Source organism: Mercenaria mercenaria, chromosome 17, assembly GCF_021730395.1.
Source record: "Mercenaria mercenaria strain notata chromosome 17, MADL_Memer_1, whole genome shotgun sequence".
Taxonomy (NCBI): domain Eukaryota; kingdom Metazoa; phylum Mollusca; class Bivalvia; order Venerida; family Veneridae; genus Mercenaria; species Mercenaria mercenaria.
Window position 1 is genome coordinate 71115374 of NC_069377.1, and position 22698 is coordinate 71138071.

Below are 22698 nucleotides of genomic sequence, written 5' to 3' on the forward strand. Positions count from 1 at the left end.
GCAAACGAGCTGATTTGAACATGTTAAAAGTTTGGACCCCTACATGTTTGACAAAGTTTAACGGGATATATCACTTGTAATATTTGTCACAGTTGAACAACTGCATTTCTGTGTCAAACAGACTCGTAATTTACTTTAAAGTTGAACCTTCTAATAAGAAGGCTCTTTTAAGTATGGACAGAAATGCTTGGTTTACATAGAACAAGAAAACAAACAAGTCTTTCGCAATAGATCATTTGACGCAATATATGTATCCATAAGACCTTCCGCCGAACGCCAAGTATACCAGAAACACTGACAATATATTTAGAATTCATTTTAATGCCACTTTTATAAATTAGGTATTCGTGCTTAACATTTCTATCATATAAATTTAATTCCATCTAAGTACAAGTTGATGAAATGTGTTGAGGCAGGAACATGTTAAAAATATTCATCATGCAACTATTATGTAAACTGCCCAATCACACTTGCCTGATATACTTTTGTTGTCACGTTAGTAACCTTATAATAAAATTGGCCTCATTGTCACTCATATAACGAGAGACATCTGGTACACCAAACATTGCATACTAGCACTATGCTATTTACGTAATATTTAAGCTAAGAAGTAGGCGTTAATCCATATTTAAGGGGATATTAAAAGGAGCGATTAAAACAGTAATATTTCAGGAAAGGCATAGCGCAGATTAAAAAATTGGGCTTAAACAGATATCATCCCAATCAGATCATAGGCGAACTGATTAGCACCTATTTCTTAGGAGTAATTAAGAGATACAAATAACACATAAGAAAGAAATTACAATATTTACATAGATAAAACTGTCTTCTGTTTAAAATCTCATAACAGGTTTTGGCACAAATTCTAATGAGTGAATGATTTGAAAACACAAGTTTTTACTTATCGGGATTTTGTTTTTTATGGAATTATTTGAAAAACATTAGCCCATGGTTTCGGAGTAGCTTACAGACAGCTATTTGGAGAGGAGATTACATAAAAAATAAGTTGGGACACAATTTCGATTAAGAGATCATATCGGGCTTTCTAAAATTTCTATTGAAAAAAAGCCAAATCTCTCATCGACATCGAAAAGAATCTATTCCTCTATCGCGACACTTATTTAAATGAAGTTGCGAACCACCTTCAACGACAAGGAACCAAACTGTGAACCACCTTCAACGACAAGGAACCAAACTGCGAACCAACTTCAACGACAAGGAACCAAACTGCGAACCAACTTCAACGACAAGGAACCAAACTTCGAACCAACTTCAACGACAAGGAACCAAACTGCGAACCAACTTCAACGACAAGGAACCAAACTGCGAACTAACTTCAACGACAAGGAACCAGACTGCGAACCAACTTCAACGACAAGGAACCAGACTGTGAACCAACCAAACTGCGAACCAACTTCAACGACAAGGAACCAAACTGTGAACCAACTTCAACGACAAGGAACTAAACTGCGAACCAACTTCAACGGCAAGGAACCAGACTGCGAACCAACTTCAACGACAAGGAACCAGACTGTGAACCAAACAAACTGCGAACCAACTTCAACGACAAGGAACCAAACTGTGAACCAACTTCAACGACAAGGAACCAAACTGCGAATCAACTTCAACGACAAGGAACCAACTTCAACGACAAGGAACCAAACTGCGAACCAACTTCAACGACAAGGAACCAAACTGGGAACCAACTTCAACGACTAGGAACCAAACTGCGAACCAACTTCAACGACAAGGAACCAAACTGCGAACCAACTTCAACGACAAGGAACCAAACTGTGAACCAACTTCAACGACAAGGAACCAAACTGTGATCCAACATCAAACTTTGAAAAGGCCAATTTATTGTACATATTTTGAATTTTTAAGAAAGGCGATGTAAAAGATGCAAAGAATTATCGAGGAATTACTTTGATCAATGTCCTAGCGAAAATTTATTCTCAACTATTACTGAACCGATTAACATTTTATTTATTGGTTAATCGGCACATAATAATGCCTTTGACCATTTACAAAGCATACAAACAAATATGGCCAAGACAGAAAACGAATACATATTATAACTTAAATAATTAACGAAATGGACTGAAAAGTACGAAAAGATAACAAAAAATCAATTCGGATTTCAAAAGGGACAATCAGTCATTGACTGTATATTTATTTTGCACTCTGTAATAGCTAAGGTCTTAAATTCTGGAACAAGACTGTACTGCGTGTTCATAGATTATGAAAAATGCTTTGATAAAATTGATAGAACATTTCTGTGGCAAATACTTCTTTTAGAAAATGTAAGCTGTAAAATGGTTAAAGCTATTAAGTCTATGTACACGACAGTGAAGTCTTGCGTAAGATACAAATCAAATACGTCCGAATTCTTCAGGTCAGATATCGGCTTGAAGCAGGGAGATCCCAGTTCCCCTTTACTCTTCATGCTCTTCGTTAATGATATTATAGATAATATAAACACAGATTTAGACAATATTTTTTCCATAAACGAGTTAAAACTGTTCATTCTCTTATATGCCGACGATAAGGTAATTTTTGCCAAATCGCCCGAAACACTACAGTCTATGCTAACTGATGTTGAAAATTGCTGTAATTTGTGGAGTTTGAAAATTAACACATCAAAGACAAAAGCAATGATTTTTGGAAAAGGAAGGCACACTTCTCACAATTTCATGATCTACGGTAATGTGATAGAAACAGTGACCTCTTTTAAATATCTAGATATGACATTCTTCAAAAATGGTAACTGGTATCGCACTCAGAAATGTATCGCTCAACACGCATCTTTCGCGCTATATAACCTATTCTGCATTTTCAATAATGTAAAATTACCAATAAATCAAAAATGTAAATTGTTTTATATACTCGTTTCTTCAATTCTCAATTTTGGATCAGAAATATGGGGTATACATGAAGCCACTGATGTTGAGGCTATTCACACCAGATTTTTACGACGCATATTAGGTGTAAAAAAATCAACCAATTTAGCAGCACTTTATGGAGAAGTTGGAAGAATCCCCTTATCAGTCCTTCGAAAAATAAACATGATAAAGTACTGGATAAAGATTTTAAAACAAAATGACTCAGCACTTGTAAAAACAATTTATATGATGCTAAAAATGATTCAGATCTTAATTCTACGTATAATGGACAGAACTGGGCCTCCCAAATTAAAAATATTTCACAAGAGCATGGTTTATTATATGTATGGAATCAACAGTCTGAATCTGAAATTCCTTTTGAGGTAATTTAGAAAAGAATTATTGACAACTTTTTACAAAAATGGTATTCTGATATTAACAACTCTAATCGGTTACAGTCATACCGTATCTTTAAATTTGAATTTGAGCTAGAAGAATATTTGAAAGTACTTACTGATAACAAATATAGATTTGCTTTATCAAGATTTAGAACTTCATCACATAATCTTTTGATAGAAACTGGAAGGTACAATGATACTCCGCGAGAACAGAGACTCTGTAAATCGTGTAATATGAATACCATAGAAAACGAGTACCACTTTTTATTAGTATGCTCGATGCACCGTGACTTAAGAAGCAAATATTTTAAGAAATATTATTGCCACTGGCCAAGTATCATTAAATTTGAAAAATTAATGTCATCAAAATCAAAAAATATTATCTGAAACTTAGCGAAGTATATATATTTTGCAACAAAAACCCGCATTTCTTAGTCCCCTATCTACATTCAGTCTGAAGAATATATGTAATATGGTGTACAATATACGCTATTGTTAATTTGTCAATTCTACAATTGTTAGTTATAAAAATTATAACGCTCCTCCGATATTATTTTCGTAAAACTTATCTCACTTATTTAATTTGTGCATTTTCGAGAGTTGTTAGCGCAACCTGCTACAATTCTCTCCCAGTTATATTTCTATTAAATATGTTTATCATTGAACATAAATTTTGTATAGGCTGTAAGCATGTGTTATGTTTTATGCTGAATAAACTTTTGTATTGTATTGTATTGTAAATAATCAAAGTGCCAGGTAGTCAAAGTGCAGTTAAAGAACACTGTTACTAAACGTTGACAAATGGCATCTCACTTAATGGCCCGTCGATAGCTTGCGGTCCAGATCTTATAAGCCCTCAACGGTTTACAAATAGCCATCACAGAATTCGCTTAATAGTTTAAAGCGCTATCTTCCAGATTTCTTTCTAAGAACTTGTCCATCTAATCCAGATGATTTCAGATAATGTTCACTTTTAAGTTGTGGGGGCAAGGTAGTGGAACTATTTGATTAATTACACTATTACAGTCTCAAATAATTCATTGACTACCTTGTATCAATATCAAATCAACTTACGTTTATAATGACATTTGCATTGCTTTAGAAATAAAAATGTTCTTTTTGCGACATATCAACTACTTTTGGCAGCATATGATACTGAGTGTAGTAAGCAAGTCTAGAAGACTTGTTATAGGAGAACCGCTTTCATTTTTGGTGCATATAGCGCGTCATGATCAGGAACACTAATTCGAACCCGCCTGGATAATTTATTTGTTATTTATCACTGACATTTTTGACACTTTCCTCACCATGTCAATGTCAGTCAATGCTGATAAAATGGAAACATTAAAACCGTTACAGGCTTTGCTGTCTTTGTTCCATTGCAAAGGTTATGCATTACATTTGTTTACTTTTTTTTATCTGTTGAGGTGGCAAAGAAAACATTAAAAGAATAAAATACAAAATTGATGAAGTTTCAAAGGTCTATGCCAGCCTAACTCGATTACTTTATCTTATGAAATGCTCACGTGGATGGAGTAAAATAAAACCATTACATATTTTTGGATTTTATATTTTATTCAATTCATTTAAAGAATACAATCATGTTATATCCTTTACATATCGTTGCGACTAAACTCCACAAAACAATGCCTCTATCGTTTCTTTTCCTTCACCTTTATTGAGCGTATCATTATTTTAGTACTGCTAGGTCAACAAAGGTCCATATCACATCAACGGCTTTATTCAAACATTTGAAAAACCATTTGAGTTTACAATCGATTAATATCATTTACCTAATTATCAAATATACAATTGAAATACCAGCTTAATAAAAGATTAACGGTACTGTTATACTGATAAACTGTTTTAATCTAAGGTCAATATACGCTGTCGTCTTTAAAGACCCACTACGATCTAGATCTACTTTTTTCACTCACAAAAACTTAATGAAAATCATTCTTATATAATAATACAGATAATATACAGCTATAATACAAATTTTCAGGTGGACAATTTAGGCCCTTCGTGAGTAAATGTGGTTTCACAACTTCATCTGCAAACTTATTCAGTCAATCTCTTTTCAGCATAGTTTTAAGAACATAGATGAATAACTATCTTACACTGTAGAAAGAAAATATGATTGAAATTTAACTAAATACGCAGATTTCTGTACAAATTGCTACATTAATTCAATAAAATATTAAATAGAAAAAGTGGAAACTCCACAGGTCGCTCAACACAACAAAAACGAAAATGTTGCAGGCTCGGTTTGATTGAGCCTGTTCATGGACGGTAGCGGAAATGCAAGCTACTGTCCACGCCCTCTAGCCCCGGGTTGAGCAGAACTCAACATTTACACATGTTAAAAGTACCAAAAAAAAAAACAATTTAGAGACATCCGCAGATGTGTTCATACGGCGGTGCACATGGAACCTTCAATGCTACACTAGTGTGTAATTCCATGAAAAGCGGCGTATGGTCCCCAGTTAAAATAATGGGTTTGCCCTAAACGAGAAAACAATGAGCAGAACTAAACAAACTGGAATTTAGAAAGGGGATCTGAGGTTAAAACATTAAACACATTGTCTTGGCCTAATATATGTCACAGCAATTCTCACATTCCCACAATGCTAACTTCTATCTTTTTAAATGAACATTTTAAACCATGTTTAACAAACGTGTGCATTCCAGGTTTTAAAATAATTCCAGTTTTGAAACTTCAAATACAACTGACCCTGTGAAACTAGGTTGTTGTCTAATTCACCCAGTTAAAAATTACCCCAACCCATCATGTCGGACCGAATTACACACTGGTTGGAGCGTTCGCCCGACAATCGAGCGATCATAGGTTTGGTGTCAGGTGTAGTCACTCTGTCCGTGACTAACAGTTTTCAATGGGACAGTTGTAAGTTACTGAAGAAAAAGAGTTTAGTGCTTGTAAAAAAAAATGTTGACGAAAACGGGCGTTTTTTACCAGCCTTCCCGTTATGCCACGACTGTCTGCTTACACGTCTAACCAGCAGGCACTCTCCGTAAGAAATTGACAACTTTTCCACTTCTTGGAGCGCAGTAGCTAGTCTGGCTCGAACTAACACCTCCGGATTCCGGGGAAAATTATATTTAAACAGTTGAAATGCGCTTAATTAAACCAAATAGATAGATAAATAGATTCATTCAGGTATAAGATCATATAAACACAATTTAAAAATACAAGTATCGCATTAAGTAAGATATTTAAAACTAAGCAAACGTTTACTAAAACTAGCATGTGACTTACATTTACATAGTATTGCATAACATAGATAAAAAAAAAACACGAATAGATAGTTTTAATAAAAGTGATAGAAATTGTCAATGATTTAAAGATAATAAAAAATATATAAAAGTTATTTCAAGTTTGGTTCTGTTTCATAAATTATTCTCCACTGATCTTATACCATGCATAACCCATGAAAGTAGCTTGAAAAGCACTTATTTTTAATGGGCTCCTCGATTTATTACGGTACCGATTAGGTTATATGTTAAGTAAAAGAAAGAAAACAGATCAATGAAAAGCTAAAACGCGAAAAAAGAATAAACAAAAAAGGAAGTACCTCAGTAATAAAAACTAAAAGGTTAAATAACAACTGAATTTAAAAGCTACATATTAATATCTTATGTCTTGGCTTTTCTCAAGTGATTTACCTTCTTAAAAAAGATGTGCTTTTAAAACAGATTTAAAAGTTGAGTTACTTTCTATATTTTTGCATGATGACCTTCAATTCAGGCTTGACCTTGACTTTTTGGGAAAACATCTGCATTGCTGACTTTAGCTGATATATACACCTTACATAAATAAAGATCACTGAATTATGACAAAGACTATTTTAGAAGAATAAAAAATAAATTCAAAAATGCCAATTTTTGTGATATTTACATACATTTGACCTTTGACCTTGAATATCAAGTTTGACCTTCATTCCTTTTCGATGAAATTCTTACTGCTGACTTTGTTTTATTTAACATATATACATTTACTGACAATCAGATAGTGACTGTAATCAATCAGTGCAAAAACTGTGGTAGATGTAAACTTTACCCTTTTTCCTAATTTTTTACAAGCGAGTTTTACCTCCCCTATCAAAAGCATAAGTAAACAAAATATAGATACGCACATCTTTGACACTTAAGAAATGAGATTTCATGGAGGATATCATGCCATGAATTCCCAGTCCAATACTACCACTTTATATTTTCCACAGTAGCGTACTATGACAAGTCTATATCTGCATGTAGTTTTCGTGTGGCTATCAGTGTGTAACATTATCGCATTCACATTAACCGTTAATAAATAGGCTATAGTATTTTTTTTTCAATCATCGGTATTCAAGAAATTACTTGAAGTGTTGAAGACCCACCACGACCTAGTGACATACTTTTTCCTCCCACATGAACTTGGTGCAAATAATTCTGGTAATACTGGTATAATACAGCTATTCTACAAGATGACAGGTGGACACTTTAAGACCTGTTTTCAAAACTTCATCTGCAAACTTATTCAGTCATTCTCTTCTCAGTATAGTTTTATAAACATAGAATAATACTATCTTACACTGTAGAAACAAAGTGTGGTTTAAACTCACCTTAATACATGAAGTACCGTGCACTACTACATTAATTTAATAATATATTTAGACATTAAACACACTGTCTTAGCCATATATATGTCACTGACAATTTGTAACTACATACTTGTTATTTCTCATTTTCTCCATGCAAAAAATATATAATTACCACTATGGAAATACAAAAGAATACAGTTATTTTGTGATGAGTCTTTAAGGTAACTTGACAAACAGCCACTACTGACCTTGACATTTTGTAGGGAAAAGTACAAGTATATATAACTCTCAAAATATACTAAGTATTCAAAATTGAACCTGAAACAAGAGCTGTCACTATTAGTGACAAACGCCCCGAAGTGTGCCCATGAATGCTACAGTATGCCAGAATAGTTTAGGTATGAATTTGTGACCAGATAAAAAAATAGTTCTCCAAAGGTAACCTTGACCTTGGACCTAGGATTCTGGATCTTGAGCATGACACACCAACTCATTATAGAGAACAATTGTGACAAGTAATTTTAACATCCCTTGATGAATGGCAGAGTTATTGACCGGACAAGAAACATACAGTGTTAACCTTTGCCTTCTAAGTGTGACCTTGACCTTGAAGCTAGGGGTCTTGGTCTTGCGTCTGACACGTCATCACAATATACGGGACGTTTAAGCCAAGTAATTTTAAAATCTCTTCATCGATGGAAGAATTATGGAACGGACAAGAAACAGACCATGTTAACCTTTAACCTCTAAATGTGACCTTGACCTTAGAGTTAGGGGTCTGATTTTTGTGCATGACACGCTTTCTCGTTATGGGGAATATTTATGAAATCCCTTGATGAATGGCAGAGTTACGAACCGGAACCAGACCCTATTAACCTTTGACTTGACTTCTAAGTGAGACCTTGATCTTGGAGCTAGGGGTCTGGGTCTTGCACGTGGCACATTGTCTCATTATGGTAAGCATTTATGCCAAGATATTTCAAATCCCTTCATGGATGGCAGAGTTATGGACCGGACACAAAAACAGACCCTGTTAACATTTGACCTCTAAGTGTGACATTGACCTTGGCGCTAGGGGTCTGTGTCTTGCGCATGACACGTCGTCTCATTATGATAAACATTTATGCTAAGTAATTTCAAAATCCCTTGATGAATGGCAAAGTTACGGACCGGACACGAAATAGACCCTATTAACGTTTGACTTCTATCTTATATCTATGATCATAAAGTACTTGTTAAAATAATGCCAAAATAAATTAACAATGATAACATCACATTGGTTCATTGTTAAGACAAGAATCAATACAGGTCATAAATTGTCTTTAACATACATATAATGATTCCATTAGTTTTGAAATATCCAAAAATATAGGTATGTAAATTTTTTGGCTATATTTTACGGCATATCGATTTTACGGAGATATATTTTTTGAAAGTTCAAACACTCATTCTCTGAATATCGATTGGTAACATTTTTCAACATCATTATTTGGGCGACCATCTTGATTTCAAAATTTCCGCCTGAAATTATGTCATTTTCCTATCAATTAGATTTCTTTATAATGTGCTGTACCCGTTTTGTACTTTACAAAAATGATAATGTCTGTTAAACAAATTCAATCTGGTGTCTTTAAGATGGAGTTATATGTGCTTAACGTGAGATAAATCTCGTGTAATTTTACAAGCTAATTCAACAAAGCATTTACTTGAGATGAACGAATTATATACTTTTAAACATAATATCTAAATCAACTATATTGTATGTATTATAAGATAATATTTACCATGTTAAGCATATCTATAAAGCGATAAAGAGAAGATAAACTGAGGTGAAAATACTAAAATATGTTTTTGCTTCTTGGCATCATATATTATCAAAATTATTCAGTTATCAGTGAATTGCATTGCATTCGTTTTATAAAATAAGCCAAGGTAAGCTTTGTGTGTTATTATCAGTATTTATGTTTTGGGTTTGGTTAAAAGGGAGATAATCACAAAATGCAAGAGAAATGTCCAGATATGTTACAATGAACGTTCAACCCGTGCTTTTTTCTGCATAGTCGATGTAAATCTACTAGTGTTGTATAATACACACTGATTTATTTACTAACTTAAATAAAATAAAATAAAAAGGACATACCAAGAATTTCGAAATTACATCTTCATTTGTCCTATCTTGTAATCTGCCACTAAACGTGTTAAAAGGTTATTTTGTACTAAGCGTCCCTTAGGCATAACGTAAGAGAGATATAGTTCAACTTCTATGATAATTGTTCTTCCTTTTCACGGTGACCGTCGTGTTTTGTGCTGATATAAATTATAAAACTTTTTGTACTTATTTTTTCAGGTTGACACTTTCAAATTTCTTCTGTTATTGGTGACAATATTTGTTTTGATGAAACAAAGCGAAGGTAATATTTGTATCTACAAAAGCTTGTATAAAATTCGTTGTTGTTTGCTTTTCCCCAGTTGAGTGACTCGCGAATTCAAATCAGTCGCGACTATTGACCTATCCGCATATTTCCAAAAGTATGAACAGGGTGTGAAGTACGAAACACGAAAATGTCTGTTGCCTATGAAATCGCGGAAGAAAAAAGAATGACGCATAAAAAGCTCCAGTCTGCAGCGGTATGCTATTCTGTTTAGTCACTGCAAACAGAGGCAAAATTCTGCAATTGCAAGAACCAACATTGGCATAAAATGCAAAGCAACTTTTATTTTATACTTTATGTATATATGTATCAGACTTTTAATAGATCAAAATAATGTTACATTATGATAGTTACCTGTCTACGGTCAGTCAAAGAAGTCTGTAAGAAGACTCTCGGTAGACAGTTATATATTTAGTTCTTTCCACGGTTATACCTACCGTAGTCGAACTATGATTATGCAATGTTTTATATTTGCAGCTGTTTTAGAAACGGCATGTGCGGTAGACGGAGACTGCAGTGATCCCAACGCAGAATGCGATACTGTCACTGATACAGACGGTAATGGAGATGGTGAATGTGTGTGTAAATCTACACACAAGGATAACAGTGGAACCTGTGACCCTAAAGGTATTTTATACAAAAAAAAAATATAAAACTGTATTTCTTCATAGCCTAAAATTTATATGACACATTTAGTGTATCTGTTAGGTCATTTATTGAAATATCGTTTCAATCGCATATCCATGATATTTGTTTCAGAAAACAAAAACATTTAATGTTACCGTTTAATTTTGTCAGCATTTCTTTTCACATTCCTGTGTGTCATTCATTAATCATTTCATTCACTTTTGTTTTGTGGGTTTGTTTTGCATTAGTTTACTTGCTCGCTTTTTATCTTTAGAAAAATAGAAAGACCAGCTTGTTAAGCACATATACTGTATTTAGGCTATTGTTGATACGGTTAAGCCCACAAACCATTTGCGTGGCTTTGCAATCTCCCTAACCGGTTACGTTGACTTTTAGAATATGATAACTCTTTTAACAAGGTATATAACAAGTAAAAAATTCACATGTCCATCATGAAATATTTTCCCCAGCACACATATACTTGTCCTATTCAAAATGATCGCGGCCTCATCGGCCGCGATCAATAAATCAGTTAAAGATAAGAAAAACTCGACACCACAAGTATGGTATATGCTTACCAGAGGTTTACGTATAAAACAGAGACTCTCATTCGTGGGAATGAATGTTTTTTCTCTGCAATTAACGTTTATATATACATGCGTTTAACTATACTAAGGGTGTAGAACCAAGATTCCTACCAAATAGAGAATTATAGATAGATAGATAACTTTATTACTTTCATATAGGCTACAAAAACCCATGATGACATATAATTTACATAATACAAGATACAGCAAAACAGTGGTGAACATCACACTATGCGAACTTTTTTTAATTGGAATTTAAAAAATTCTTCCGGAGAAGGTCAGAAATAGCTAAGACCCGTGGTGACATTTCAACTTCATTATTTCACGATTTCTGCTTCATGATTTCACGATTTCCACTTCATGAATTCACGAATTCACGATTTCTGCTTCCTGATTTCACGATTTCCACTTCATGAATTCACAATTTCACGAATTCACGATTTCACGAAAAAACTTCACGATTTCTTGATTTCACGATTTCATAATTTCACGATTTCTTGATTTCACGATTTCAACTTCATGAATTTACGATTTCACGATTTCTGCTTCCTGAATTCACGGTTTCCACTTCATGAATTCACGATTTCACGATTTTCACTTCATGAATTCACGAATTCACGATTTCACGAAAAAACTTCACGATTTCTTGATTTCACGATTTCCACTTCATGAATTCACGAATTCACGATTTCTGCTTCCTGAATTCACGATTTCCACTTCACGAATTCACGAAAAAAAACTTCACGATTTCATGATTTCACGATTTCACGATTTCACTATTTCTGCTTCATGAATTCACGATTTCCACTTCATGAATTCACAATTTCACGATTTCCACTTCATGAATTCACGATTTCCACTTCACGAATTCTCTATTTCAAAATTCCCAGATCATGCATTCACGATTTCACGATTTCCACTTCACGAATTCACGATTTCCACTTCACCAATTCACGAGTTCACAATTTCTACTTCATGAATTCACGATTTCACCATTGTGAAATCGTGAATTCGTGAAGTGGAAATCGTGAATTCGTGAAGTGGAAATCGTGAATTCATGAAGTGGAAATTGTGAAATCGAGAATTCGTGAAGTGGAAATCGTGAAATCGTGAATTCATGAAGTGGAAATTGTGAAATCGAGAATTCGTGAAGTGGAAATCGTGAAATCGTGAATTCATGAAGTGGAAATCGTGAATTCAGGAAGCAGAAATCGTGAAATCGTGAATTCATGAAGTGGAGTTCGTGGAATCAAGAAATCGTGAAATCATGAAATCGTGAAATCAAGAAATCGTGAAGTTTTTTCGTGAAATCGTGAATTCATGAAATCGTGAATTCGTGAAATCTTGAATTCATGAAGTGGAAATCGTGAAATCGTGAATTCATGAAGTGGAAATCGTGAAATCAGGAAGCAGAAATCGTGAATTCGTGAATTCATGAAGTGGAAATCGTGAAATCATGAAGCAGAAATCGTGAAATAATGAAGTTGAAATGTCACCACGGGTCTTTCGTATCTAACCGTTTTACTACTGAAAATAATGCTAAAAAAACATTTACTGTAAATTGTTAAACAATTTGGGACTCGTGGCAGTAACTACTCCAAAAGTGTTTGTTTTACCTGACCTTCAGTATAAAAAAAAAAGATACTCTTAGATATTTCTGACATTATCAAAATACCGACAGTGTAAAGAGTGCAAAATTTAAAAATTGTTATCGGTATATAATAGATATATTTACATACATGAAAACAATAACAAACACATATTACACCTATCTATACAGATATACATGTGGCACATATCAATATATAATTAAAAGATTACGAAGAAAATTACACTCACAATTTTACATATACATACATATAATTATGTAACACATATAATATAATGACAAAGATGATATGTGACTAAAAACAGAACAAAACTAAACAGTTAACCTTTAACGAAAGGAGACAAAAGACAAAGGATAACTGAATGAGTTTCATTCCGACGAGATAGTACAAAAATTCAAAATTCAGGGATTTTTATTTATTTATTTTATTATTATATATATTTTCTTTTTTTTTTTTTTTTTTTTAGAAATTTTGGTAGCTCTTACCGAAAACTGAAAGCGTAAGAGTTTTTTTTTTTTTTTTTTTTTTTTTTTTTTTTATTTTGCACACTATCGATGCTTAAAACAAAAGTCTTTCCTAAATATTTATAATGAAGATGAAAGCAAAATGTTTTGAAAATGTAATGTCCTACAAAATTGATTTTCTGATTTCAAATGCATTATGTATGAATTTTCCTAAATTTCGTACTATATTTTGATTTTCTGAATTTAAAAGTTCTACGAATTTGAACATATTCGGTCTGTGCCAGTATATTTTTGGTATGAATTGTTTTCTTAAGTCCTTAAATATTTGACACTCTAATACAAAGTGGTACTCGTCTTCAAGTGTTTGACCTACAATACATTTGCTATCATTTACAGGAATACTAACTGGTCTAACCCATCTTCCTGCCTCAATCTGTAACCTATGAGAGGAAACTCGTAAACGCGTAATTGACTGGCAAAATTTATTAGTATTGAAACAACTAAGATACGGTTGAAATCTAAACGACGAAATGTGTCTGTACAATAAAGCTCTACTTGAATTATTTAGTCTTTAATTCCAATTTTGAATAAACTGGTCACTTAGTCGTTGTTTAACTAAACACAAGAACAGATCTGAATTGCCCACACCTTGAAATATCCAAGCATCAACAAAACCTAAAGAACACAGTAAATATCTAATTAAAGAACACCAATTACGTACATTGTTTTGTTCAAGATCATCCTTTAACAAGTTATATGTCATATACACATACTTATTATGACTAAGTTGTAGTATTTTAACCAGTATTTTATAACATTATACATATGAACTGTTCTAAAAGCGTGAACATTTTGAGAAAATGTCACTTCACATTAACGATGACAATATGACAACGCGACATTATCCATTCACATTGTCGTCCGTCGTTTGGCATTGTCGAGCGTCGTTTCCCATTGGCGTTTGTCTATCGCATTGTCGCCATGTCACTTCGCGTTGTCATGATTATCGTGTGTCGCCCTCAAAGCGCGATGGACGACATTACAACTGACACGAACGAGATATAAGTAAGAGAGAGTAAGTGTTGTGGTTAACACAACATTCTACTTGTTTGTTACATTTCCCTGATTTGCTTTGTCATTAAAGTATATTCTAATGATATACTATTTACAACTTGCCTGACTGACTTTCAACGTGAATGAAAGCATTCCCGTGCAACAGACGGACATAAATTAATAAAAAATTGGGTGGGCAATTTGAGGCGAAGTTTAAAGTGGTGTACAGATGAGGATAATTGTGTTTTTGGTTGAGATTTGACCTTTAAAATTCTTGCTGTGTGTTTATTAGTAAGATCTTTGACATAAGACAGGAAAGTTCAGAAAGTCAAGAAACAGACCATGCGAAAACTATAATTCTTGATGGAAATACAGGGGGAAATATTTAAACACGGAAAGCAGCAGATTTAAAACTTAAAGACAGTTGCATTTCATAATTATGATAAATTACACACTTGAAAATAATTTGCTTTGTATTTTTTGTCTTAATAAAAAAGTGTATTCTCGAAATGAGCAAAATGAAGTTTCATAATAATTGTTATTGAATATTTAGTGTAAATCTTACAAAAAAACAATTGATTTTCCAATACTTGCATCCATCGGGCTTTTTCAACCTCGTTCATACCCTAAATGAAGACTTTTTTTTAACGGAATATTTGAAAATATTCTTTTATGTTGATTTTTTTTAAATTTGAATGCGTTGTTTTTCAAACAACATCAAGTACAAAATTGATAATTAGATAATTTCTAGGCTCTTATTGTTAGCAACTCAACATCTATAACTAGTAATGTTGAATGTATAAGGGGAAATTATTTATATATTTCGAAATTATCTATATATTTCTTTCGGAACATGGCATTTCTTGACCACTATATCTTTTCATATGCACTACTTTGTAAACAAACTAAATATGGTCTTTAAGCTTCGAGCTTTCAGTATGCAAAATGAAAATAAAGAAAGTGAAGTTATTACTTTTTAGCTCACCTGTGCACAAAGTGCTCAGGGTGAGCTATTGTGATCGCTCACCGTCCGGAGTTCGTCCGGCGTCCGGTGTCCGTCGTCCGTCCTTCCGTCCGTCCGTACACACTTTCCTTTAAACAACATCTCCTAAACCACCAGGTCAATTTTGTTAAAACTTCACAGGGATGTTCCTTGGATGATCTACTTTAAAATTGTTCAAAGAATCGAATTCCATACAGAAATCTTGTTGCCATGGCAACCGAAAGGAAAAACTTTAAAGATCTTCTTGTCCAAAACCACAGGTCCTAGGGCTTTGATATTTGGTATGTAGCATCATCTAGAGGTCCTCTACTAAAATTGTTCAAATAATCCCTCTAGGGTCAAATATGGCCCCGCCCTGGGGGTCACATGGCTTATATAGACTTGTATAAGGAAAAACTTTGAAAATCTTCTTGTCAAAAACCACGGGGCCTAGGGCTTTGATATTTGGTATGTACTCCTCTACCAAGATTGTTTAAATTTTCCCCCTAGGGTTAAATATGGCCCCGCCCTTGGGGTCACATGGTTTATATAGACTTATATAGGGAAAAACTTTGAAACATCCTATTGTAGTCCTTTACAAAATGTGTTCAAATTATCTCCCTGGGGTCAAATATGGCCCCGCCCTGGGGGTCACCTGGTTTATATAGACTTCTTTAGGGAAAATTTCGAAAATCTTCATGCAGAAAACCACATAGCCTAGGGCTTTGATATTTGGTATGTAGCATCGTATAGTAGTCCTTTACCAAGACTGTTCAAGTTATTCCCCTGGGGTTAAAAATGGCCCATCACCGGGGGGCACATGGTTTAAATAGACTTGTACAGATAAAAACCTTTTTAAAAATGTTAAGACCCAGAGCTTAGATGTTTAGTATGTAGCATGCTCTAGTGGTTCTCTACCAAGATTGATATTGACCCTTGGGTCAATATATGCATATCCCGGGGGTGGGGGTCCTTTGTTTGACATTGACTAATATAGGAAATATCTTGAAAAAATATTCTTGTCCAGAACCATAGATATTTGGTATTTAGTATTGTCTGGGGTCAAAATTGACTACATCCCAGGGTCAACAGTTTTTACATTGGCTTATATAGGGAAGAAACCTTTTTAAAAATTATTTTCTGAAATCATAAGGCTTAGATATTTGATATGTGGCATGCACTAGCGGTTCTTTAACAAGATTGTTCAAATCATGACCCTGTGGTCTATATAAGCCACGCTCGGCTGGTCCCTTGTTTTACTGTACATAGACTTGTTTGTTGTTTTGAAGCAGTGGCAAAGACATTTGCACCACAAGTATAATGTTTGATACAGATTTCAATATTCATCTTGTATTGTCTTAATCGTGACCTACTGACCTACTTTCTCGTTTTTGAAGTTACAGCATAAAAATTTGGACCACATATATAATTTTTTAAACAGATTTAAAGTCTCATCTTGAATAGTCTTAATCATAACCTACTGAACTACATTCTTGTTTTTGAACGTACAGCATAGAAATTTGGACCACATATATATTTTTTTAAACAGATTTCAAGTCTCAACTTGAATAGTCTTAATCATGACCTACTGAACTACTTTCTTGTTTTTGAACGTACAGCATAGAAATATGGACCACGTGTATAGCTTTTGATACAGATTTCAATAATCATCTTTAAAATTCTTAACCCTGACCTACTTCCTTGTTTTTGAAGCTACGGCAAAGAGATTAGGACCACTTGTATAATTTTTGATACAGATTTCAAGTATCATCTTGAATAGTCTTAATCTTGACTACTGTCCTACTTTCTTGTTACTGAAGTTACAGCAAAGTAATTTGGACCACATGTATAACTTTTGATACAGAGTTCAATAATCATCTTTAAAATTCTTAACCCTTGCCTACTTTCTTGTTTTCGAAGCTACGGCAAAGAGATTTGGACCACATGTATAATTTTTGATGCAATTTCAACACTCGTCTTGAATAGTCTTAATTGTAACCTACTGACCTACTTTCTTGTTTTTGAAGCTTTAGCAAAGAAATTTGTTCAGCACAGAAATTATGGACCAAGTTTATAATTTTTGATACAGATTTCAATACTCACCTTTTATATTCTTAACCATGACCTACTGACCTACTTTCTTATTTTTGAAGCTACAGCAAAGAGATTTAAAGCACCTGTATAATTTTTCATATATATTTCAGTAGTTATCTTGAATTATCTTTACCGTGACCTACTCGCCTACGTTTTTGTTTTTGAAGCTTTAGCAAAGAAATTTGTTCAAGCAAGCAACTAAACTCAGGTGATCGGTATAGGACTACCATGACCCTCTTGTTTAATTAGTTTTTGTAGGATATTGATAAATGTTTAAGAAAAATGATTCATACTACTTAAAAATCGTTGTTGATTTTGAATGTTTACAATGGGCCATACGTAAATCAATGTTAATCAGCAGAAAACATTTGTTTTCATGTAAACTCTATTACCATTCTTTGCATAGTTCACATAAATAGCCTTTTACACTGTGCGACACAATCTGTAGACACTTACATCCAACATTAATGTTCGCAGAATACTTTTACCCATAAGCTTTCAAAAAATAAAATAATACAAATAATAAAATAAAGTTTCAGAGATTTGTTACATGTCTTGCACATCAAAATCATAAAAATAAGTTAACATTTCTTCCATTAGTTTTCCGCTCATTTAACACAGAAATTTACAAATTCAGTTTCTTATTGTCGGACAATTAAATGATAAAGCTGAAAAATGAAAAAGGAAACCGTATCAGATTTCTTAAATGTGATATTTGTAATGCCAGTAAAATAGAAAATAGCTGTAGCGTTCACACAAATATGAGAAATACACGTTGGGTATATGGCGAAAATTGTTAACTGTACTGTCATTAAATTCTTCAAACTGATCGATCGTCTCCTTGTACTACTTTATTACTATCCGTTTTATAGAAATCTGCACTTAATTAAAATTCATTGGTTGAGACTTAAGAGGACCACAAAGCGTAAATGCATTTTGATAGATTTCTTTAAACGTTGTACTTTCCCTAAAGGTCTAATCGATGCATGCAGTGCTGATTGGGACTGTGTGGCGGTTTCACAGGCTATCTATGGCTTCTTGTCATACTAATTACTTTTTCCCAATTCGTTTCAAGAACCAGTGGAAACGTCTGGAATTGGAGTACCGTCTGTGCCTTGTACTCAAAGACTGAATAGAATACAGCAGTCAACAATCAATACGTATCATTTAGAAACACTTGATTAAGAATCGACCAACGTCTGGAAAATTGTGAGCATAACTATATAAATTTATCATAAGCATTATAATTTAATGTTGGGGTAGAACACAAATGCATGAATGACAATTTTAAACCACCTAGGTAATATTTTTAGAGCATTGTTATTATTTCTTTTGAAAACTTTGATATAGCTAACTTGTTCAATACATAATTGTCTAGCTGTACATGACTCGTGCATGGCTTGAAAATTAAGATAACCATAGGGTACCAGTAATTCTAAAGACAGCAAAGTCGGGTAATTATAGAATATATTTCAAGAGAGATATTTTTTCTGAAAAAAAAATAAGTTCGGCACTGTGAGTGATATAGAGAAATATCTCACGGATAATTTTCAGTATTTCACCAGTTAGCATAAAATAAACTACAATATATCAACGATGCAAGGTTCTCAGATGACATACCCTATTTTTTCTTCTTTATCAAAATTACATTTTCCAGCTTGGCGAGAAAAGTGTCTAATTTTCATCCCTTGTTTAACTCATCAGATCTTTTACATTATTAATACCATTTCAAGGAATACATGTCGGCGTCGTATATAGGCACAAGCTGATGTCTCAGTTTTTACTCATCACAAACTCCATACATGTTCCCCATGATGATAGGTCAAACTGAATGACATAGGTTCCATAATTCTTGCTTTTATTTCGATGAAGTTATGCCCCCTTTTTGTACACCGGAACCGGAAGACATCGAAAAAATTGCCTCGGTATATTTAGACAACAAAGACGAATAATTATATACGGACGTTACTGTCTCGGGGATTTTCATCCTCTATTAGTTAATTATCGAAAAATGCGTTCTGTAAAGGGAAGATTCCAGATGAGAGTCGTTCGGATTAGCAAAACGTTGGATATTTTTCCTTGTTTTTTGTTTTTTTTTTTTTTTTTTTTTTTTTGTTTTTTTTTTTTACACAAGCGTTATGTATATAATTACTTGAAACATTCGCATTTTTTCATTTCTCTATAAAGCATATGTGTGTGTGTGATATTTGTGACAAACATAGGTATCTAATGTATTTAATCAGAGATATCTAACAATATCTGAGAACTATCTTTGCGTACTTGGACTCGGTGTTGTATTTTCAAGTTCTTTAGGACTACATTTTATAACGGAATACTGCTTATGCCGGTGCTAGATGCACGACGATAGGTGCAAATTTGTATACCTCTCATGAACGGACTCTTATGATACTTCTGTTCCCTTCTACATTTGCGATTAGAATGTAGAATACAAGGGTGCAATTTTGAAGGATTTTTGTTTATGTCACATAGAGTATGTAAATATACTTCAGAGCTATGCAGAAATATACTGATTTGTATGAGACTTTACTGCATTTTTTTTCATTTCAAAATCAGTAATGTAAAGAAATGATCAACTTTTGTTGCTTTTAGATATAGTATGTTTCTGTACATTGGATTTCCGTTATTTTTACCACCCTGTCACTTTAGAACATGGTAGGAATTAAGAGTGAGGTTTGGTGCACCATTAAAGATTGTAAATCAACATTTTATGACGTTTTGCACTTTCCGTATACATATTCTTTCATATTTTTTTAAGGGGGAAAATACTCATTACTAAGATTATGATGCCTGTTAGAAATGTATTTTTGAAATTTTGTAATTACACACCTTTAATATGAAAGTAGTTAAAAAGCTGACTCTTGCGTTTATTTTCAGTATAGTTTTTAGTTTTTCATTTGCGTTTGATTGATTTTGAATAAATCAACAAAATGAACAGGATGACTGCGCTTACAAGTTAAGCAAAGGGAGGTAATAGTAATTTAACAAACTGCATTTCTATTGAATTTTTGCAACTTTCATACGCAAATCTTATATTATATACAATAGTTATAACATTCTTATCATGTTATCATTCCTTAGGTAAATTATGTTTTTCAAATTTATACATATGCAAAAATAACTCTTAGTTGGGCAGTCAGGATGGGGAAATTTAATTAGTGGAATTCAGCTGTGTATTGAGCACTAAGTGAACATAAACAGGTGTAAATGAACAGCCACGAACGAATTCCTTGCTTGATCAAATCTTTACCGATTCAGAATTCCTGTTTGCTTACTTGTCTTCTCTTCCTATGTATTTTGATTGTCTGTATATTTGTGTGTACATTTCAACCTATTGTGGGGCCTACGTTCTTAGAACTGACTTTTTCTGACTGGATTATTTTCCTTGTTTTATAATAATTTTGCTTTTTATAGCCGATGATTAATTATGAAATACATGTATATGCACAAAAATTTAAGTTTACGCAGAATTTCTTTTCCTTGTTCATTCAAATAAAAGAAGAACATGCGTGCAAATGAACATGTGTCATCTTCAGAGAAGGCCTGCATAAAGTTAGATCTTATGTGGCGGTCTGTTTATGATAATTATGTGTTCATATGTTATATAGGTTTTGTTTTGTTCAAATGAAAAATAATAATATTTGCATAACTAAAGAACGAAATATAAACAAGAGGGCCATGATGGCCCTATATCGCTCACCTGTTATCATTGCACTAGAGGACAAGAAGGTCCTCAGAAAAAATATCTAAGTCCAAAGGACAGGAACAACAAAGGAAAGAAATTTAACCAAAAAGAAAAAAAAATTCTTACAAGGTACAGATATGTCGAAACACACCTAAAAATTGGAGGTACCATGCATGTTGTATCACAGAAAAGTGGTCTCGATTTTTCCCTACGGCCAATAATAAAACAGTTACTAAAATAAGCTATTTATAGTTACGTAAAAGGAAAGTAATTAAAAAGAAAATTATCATAGGTGAAAAAAGGAAGGATCTGCCAAATAAATCTGTTGACATAAATGAAATTTCAGATCAGTATCTTCATTAGTTACGGAGATATACCCATTTTAATTTGAAATAAAGGGAGGTAATTTGACAAAAAATCAGTCCATAGTTATCCACTTTGACTGGCTCAGTCCAACTATTGACAACAATGAAATTTCAAATATGTCCTATAAGTACTTACTGATATAAATCCATTTTGACTACACTCAGGGGAGGTAATCAGATATAAAATAACTCTGGAACCTACGATTGGATCTAATTTGTCATGGAATCCAAGATTTATTGTTGTTGAAGATATTTTGGAAGTTTGTATCAAATAAAACCATATATGAAGTCTCTGTATGCTGCAAAAGCCAAAATATCCAATTTTGGACATTTAAGGGGCCAAAACTCTGGAACCCATGACGGAATCTGGCCAGTTCAAGAAAGGAACCAAGATCTTTTGGTGATACAAGTTATGTGCAAGTTTGGTTAAAATCAAATCATAAATGAAATTGCTATTGTGCAGACAAGGTCAAAATAGCTAATTTTGGCCCTTTCAGGGGCCATAACTCTGGAACCCTTTATGGGATCTGGCCAGTTCAAGAAAGGAACCAAGATCTTATAGGGATATAAGTTGTGTGCAAGTTTGGTTAAAATCAAATCATAAATGAAATTGCTATTGTGCAGACAAGGTCAAAATAGCTAATTTTGGCCCTTTCATGGGCCATAACTCTGGAACCCATAATGGGTTCTGGCCAGTTCAAGAAAGGAACCAAGATCTTATAGTGATACAAGTTGTGTGCCAGTTTGGTAAAAATCAAATCATAAATGAAGCTGCTATTGTGCAGACAATGTCAAAATAGCTGATTTTGGCCCTTTCAGGGGCCATAACTCTGGAACCCATAGTGGGATCTGGCCAGTTCAAGAAAGAAATCGAGATCTTATGGTCATACAAGTTGTGTG

General features: G+C 33.5%; 1 protein-coding gene across 1 annotated transcript in view; it reads left to right on the forward strand.

Annotated features, from left to right (window-relative positions):
* LOC123536265 (substrate-adhesion molecule-like) overlaps positions 1-22698 on the forward strand; it is a 45000-nt gene that overhangs the window by 302 nt on the left and 22000 nt on the right. The window contains exons 2-3 of the mRNA XM_053528575.1: positions 10229-10292; positions 10791-10940. Coding sequence (XP_053384550.1) covers positions 10229-10292; positions 10791-10940 — 214 coding nt within the window. The remainder of the gene's footprint in view (positions 1-10228; positions 10293-10790; positions 10941-22698) is intronic.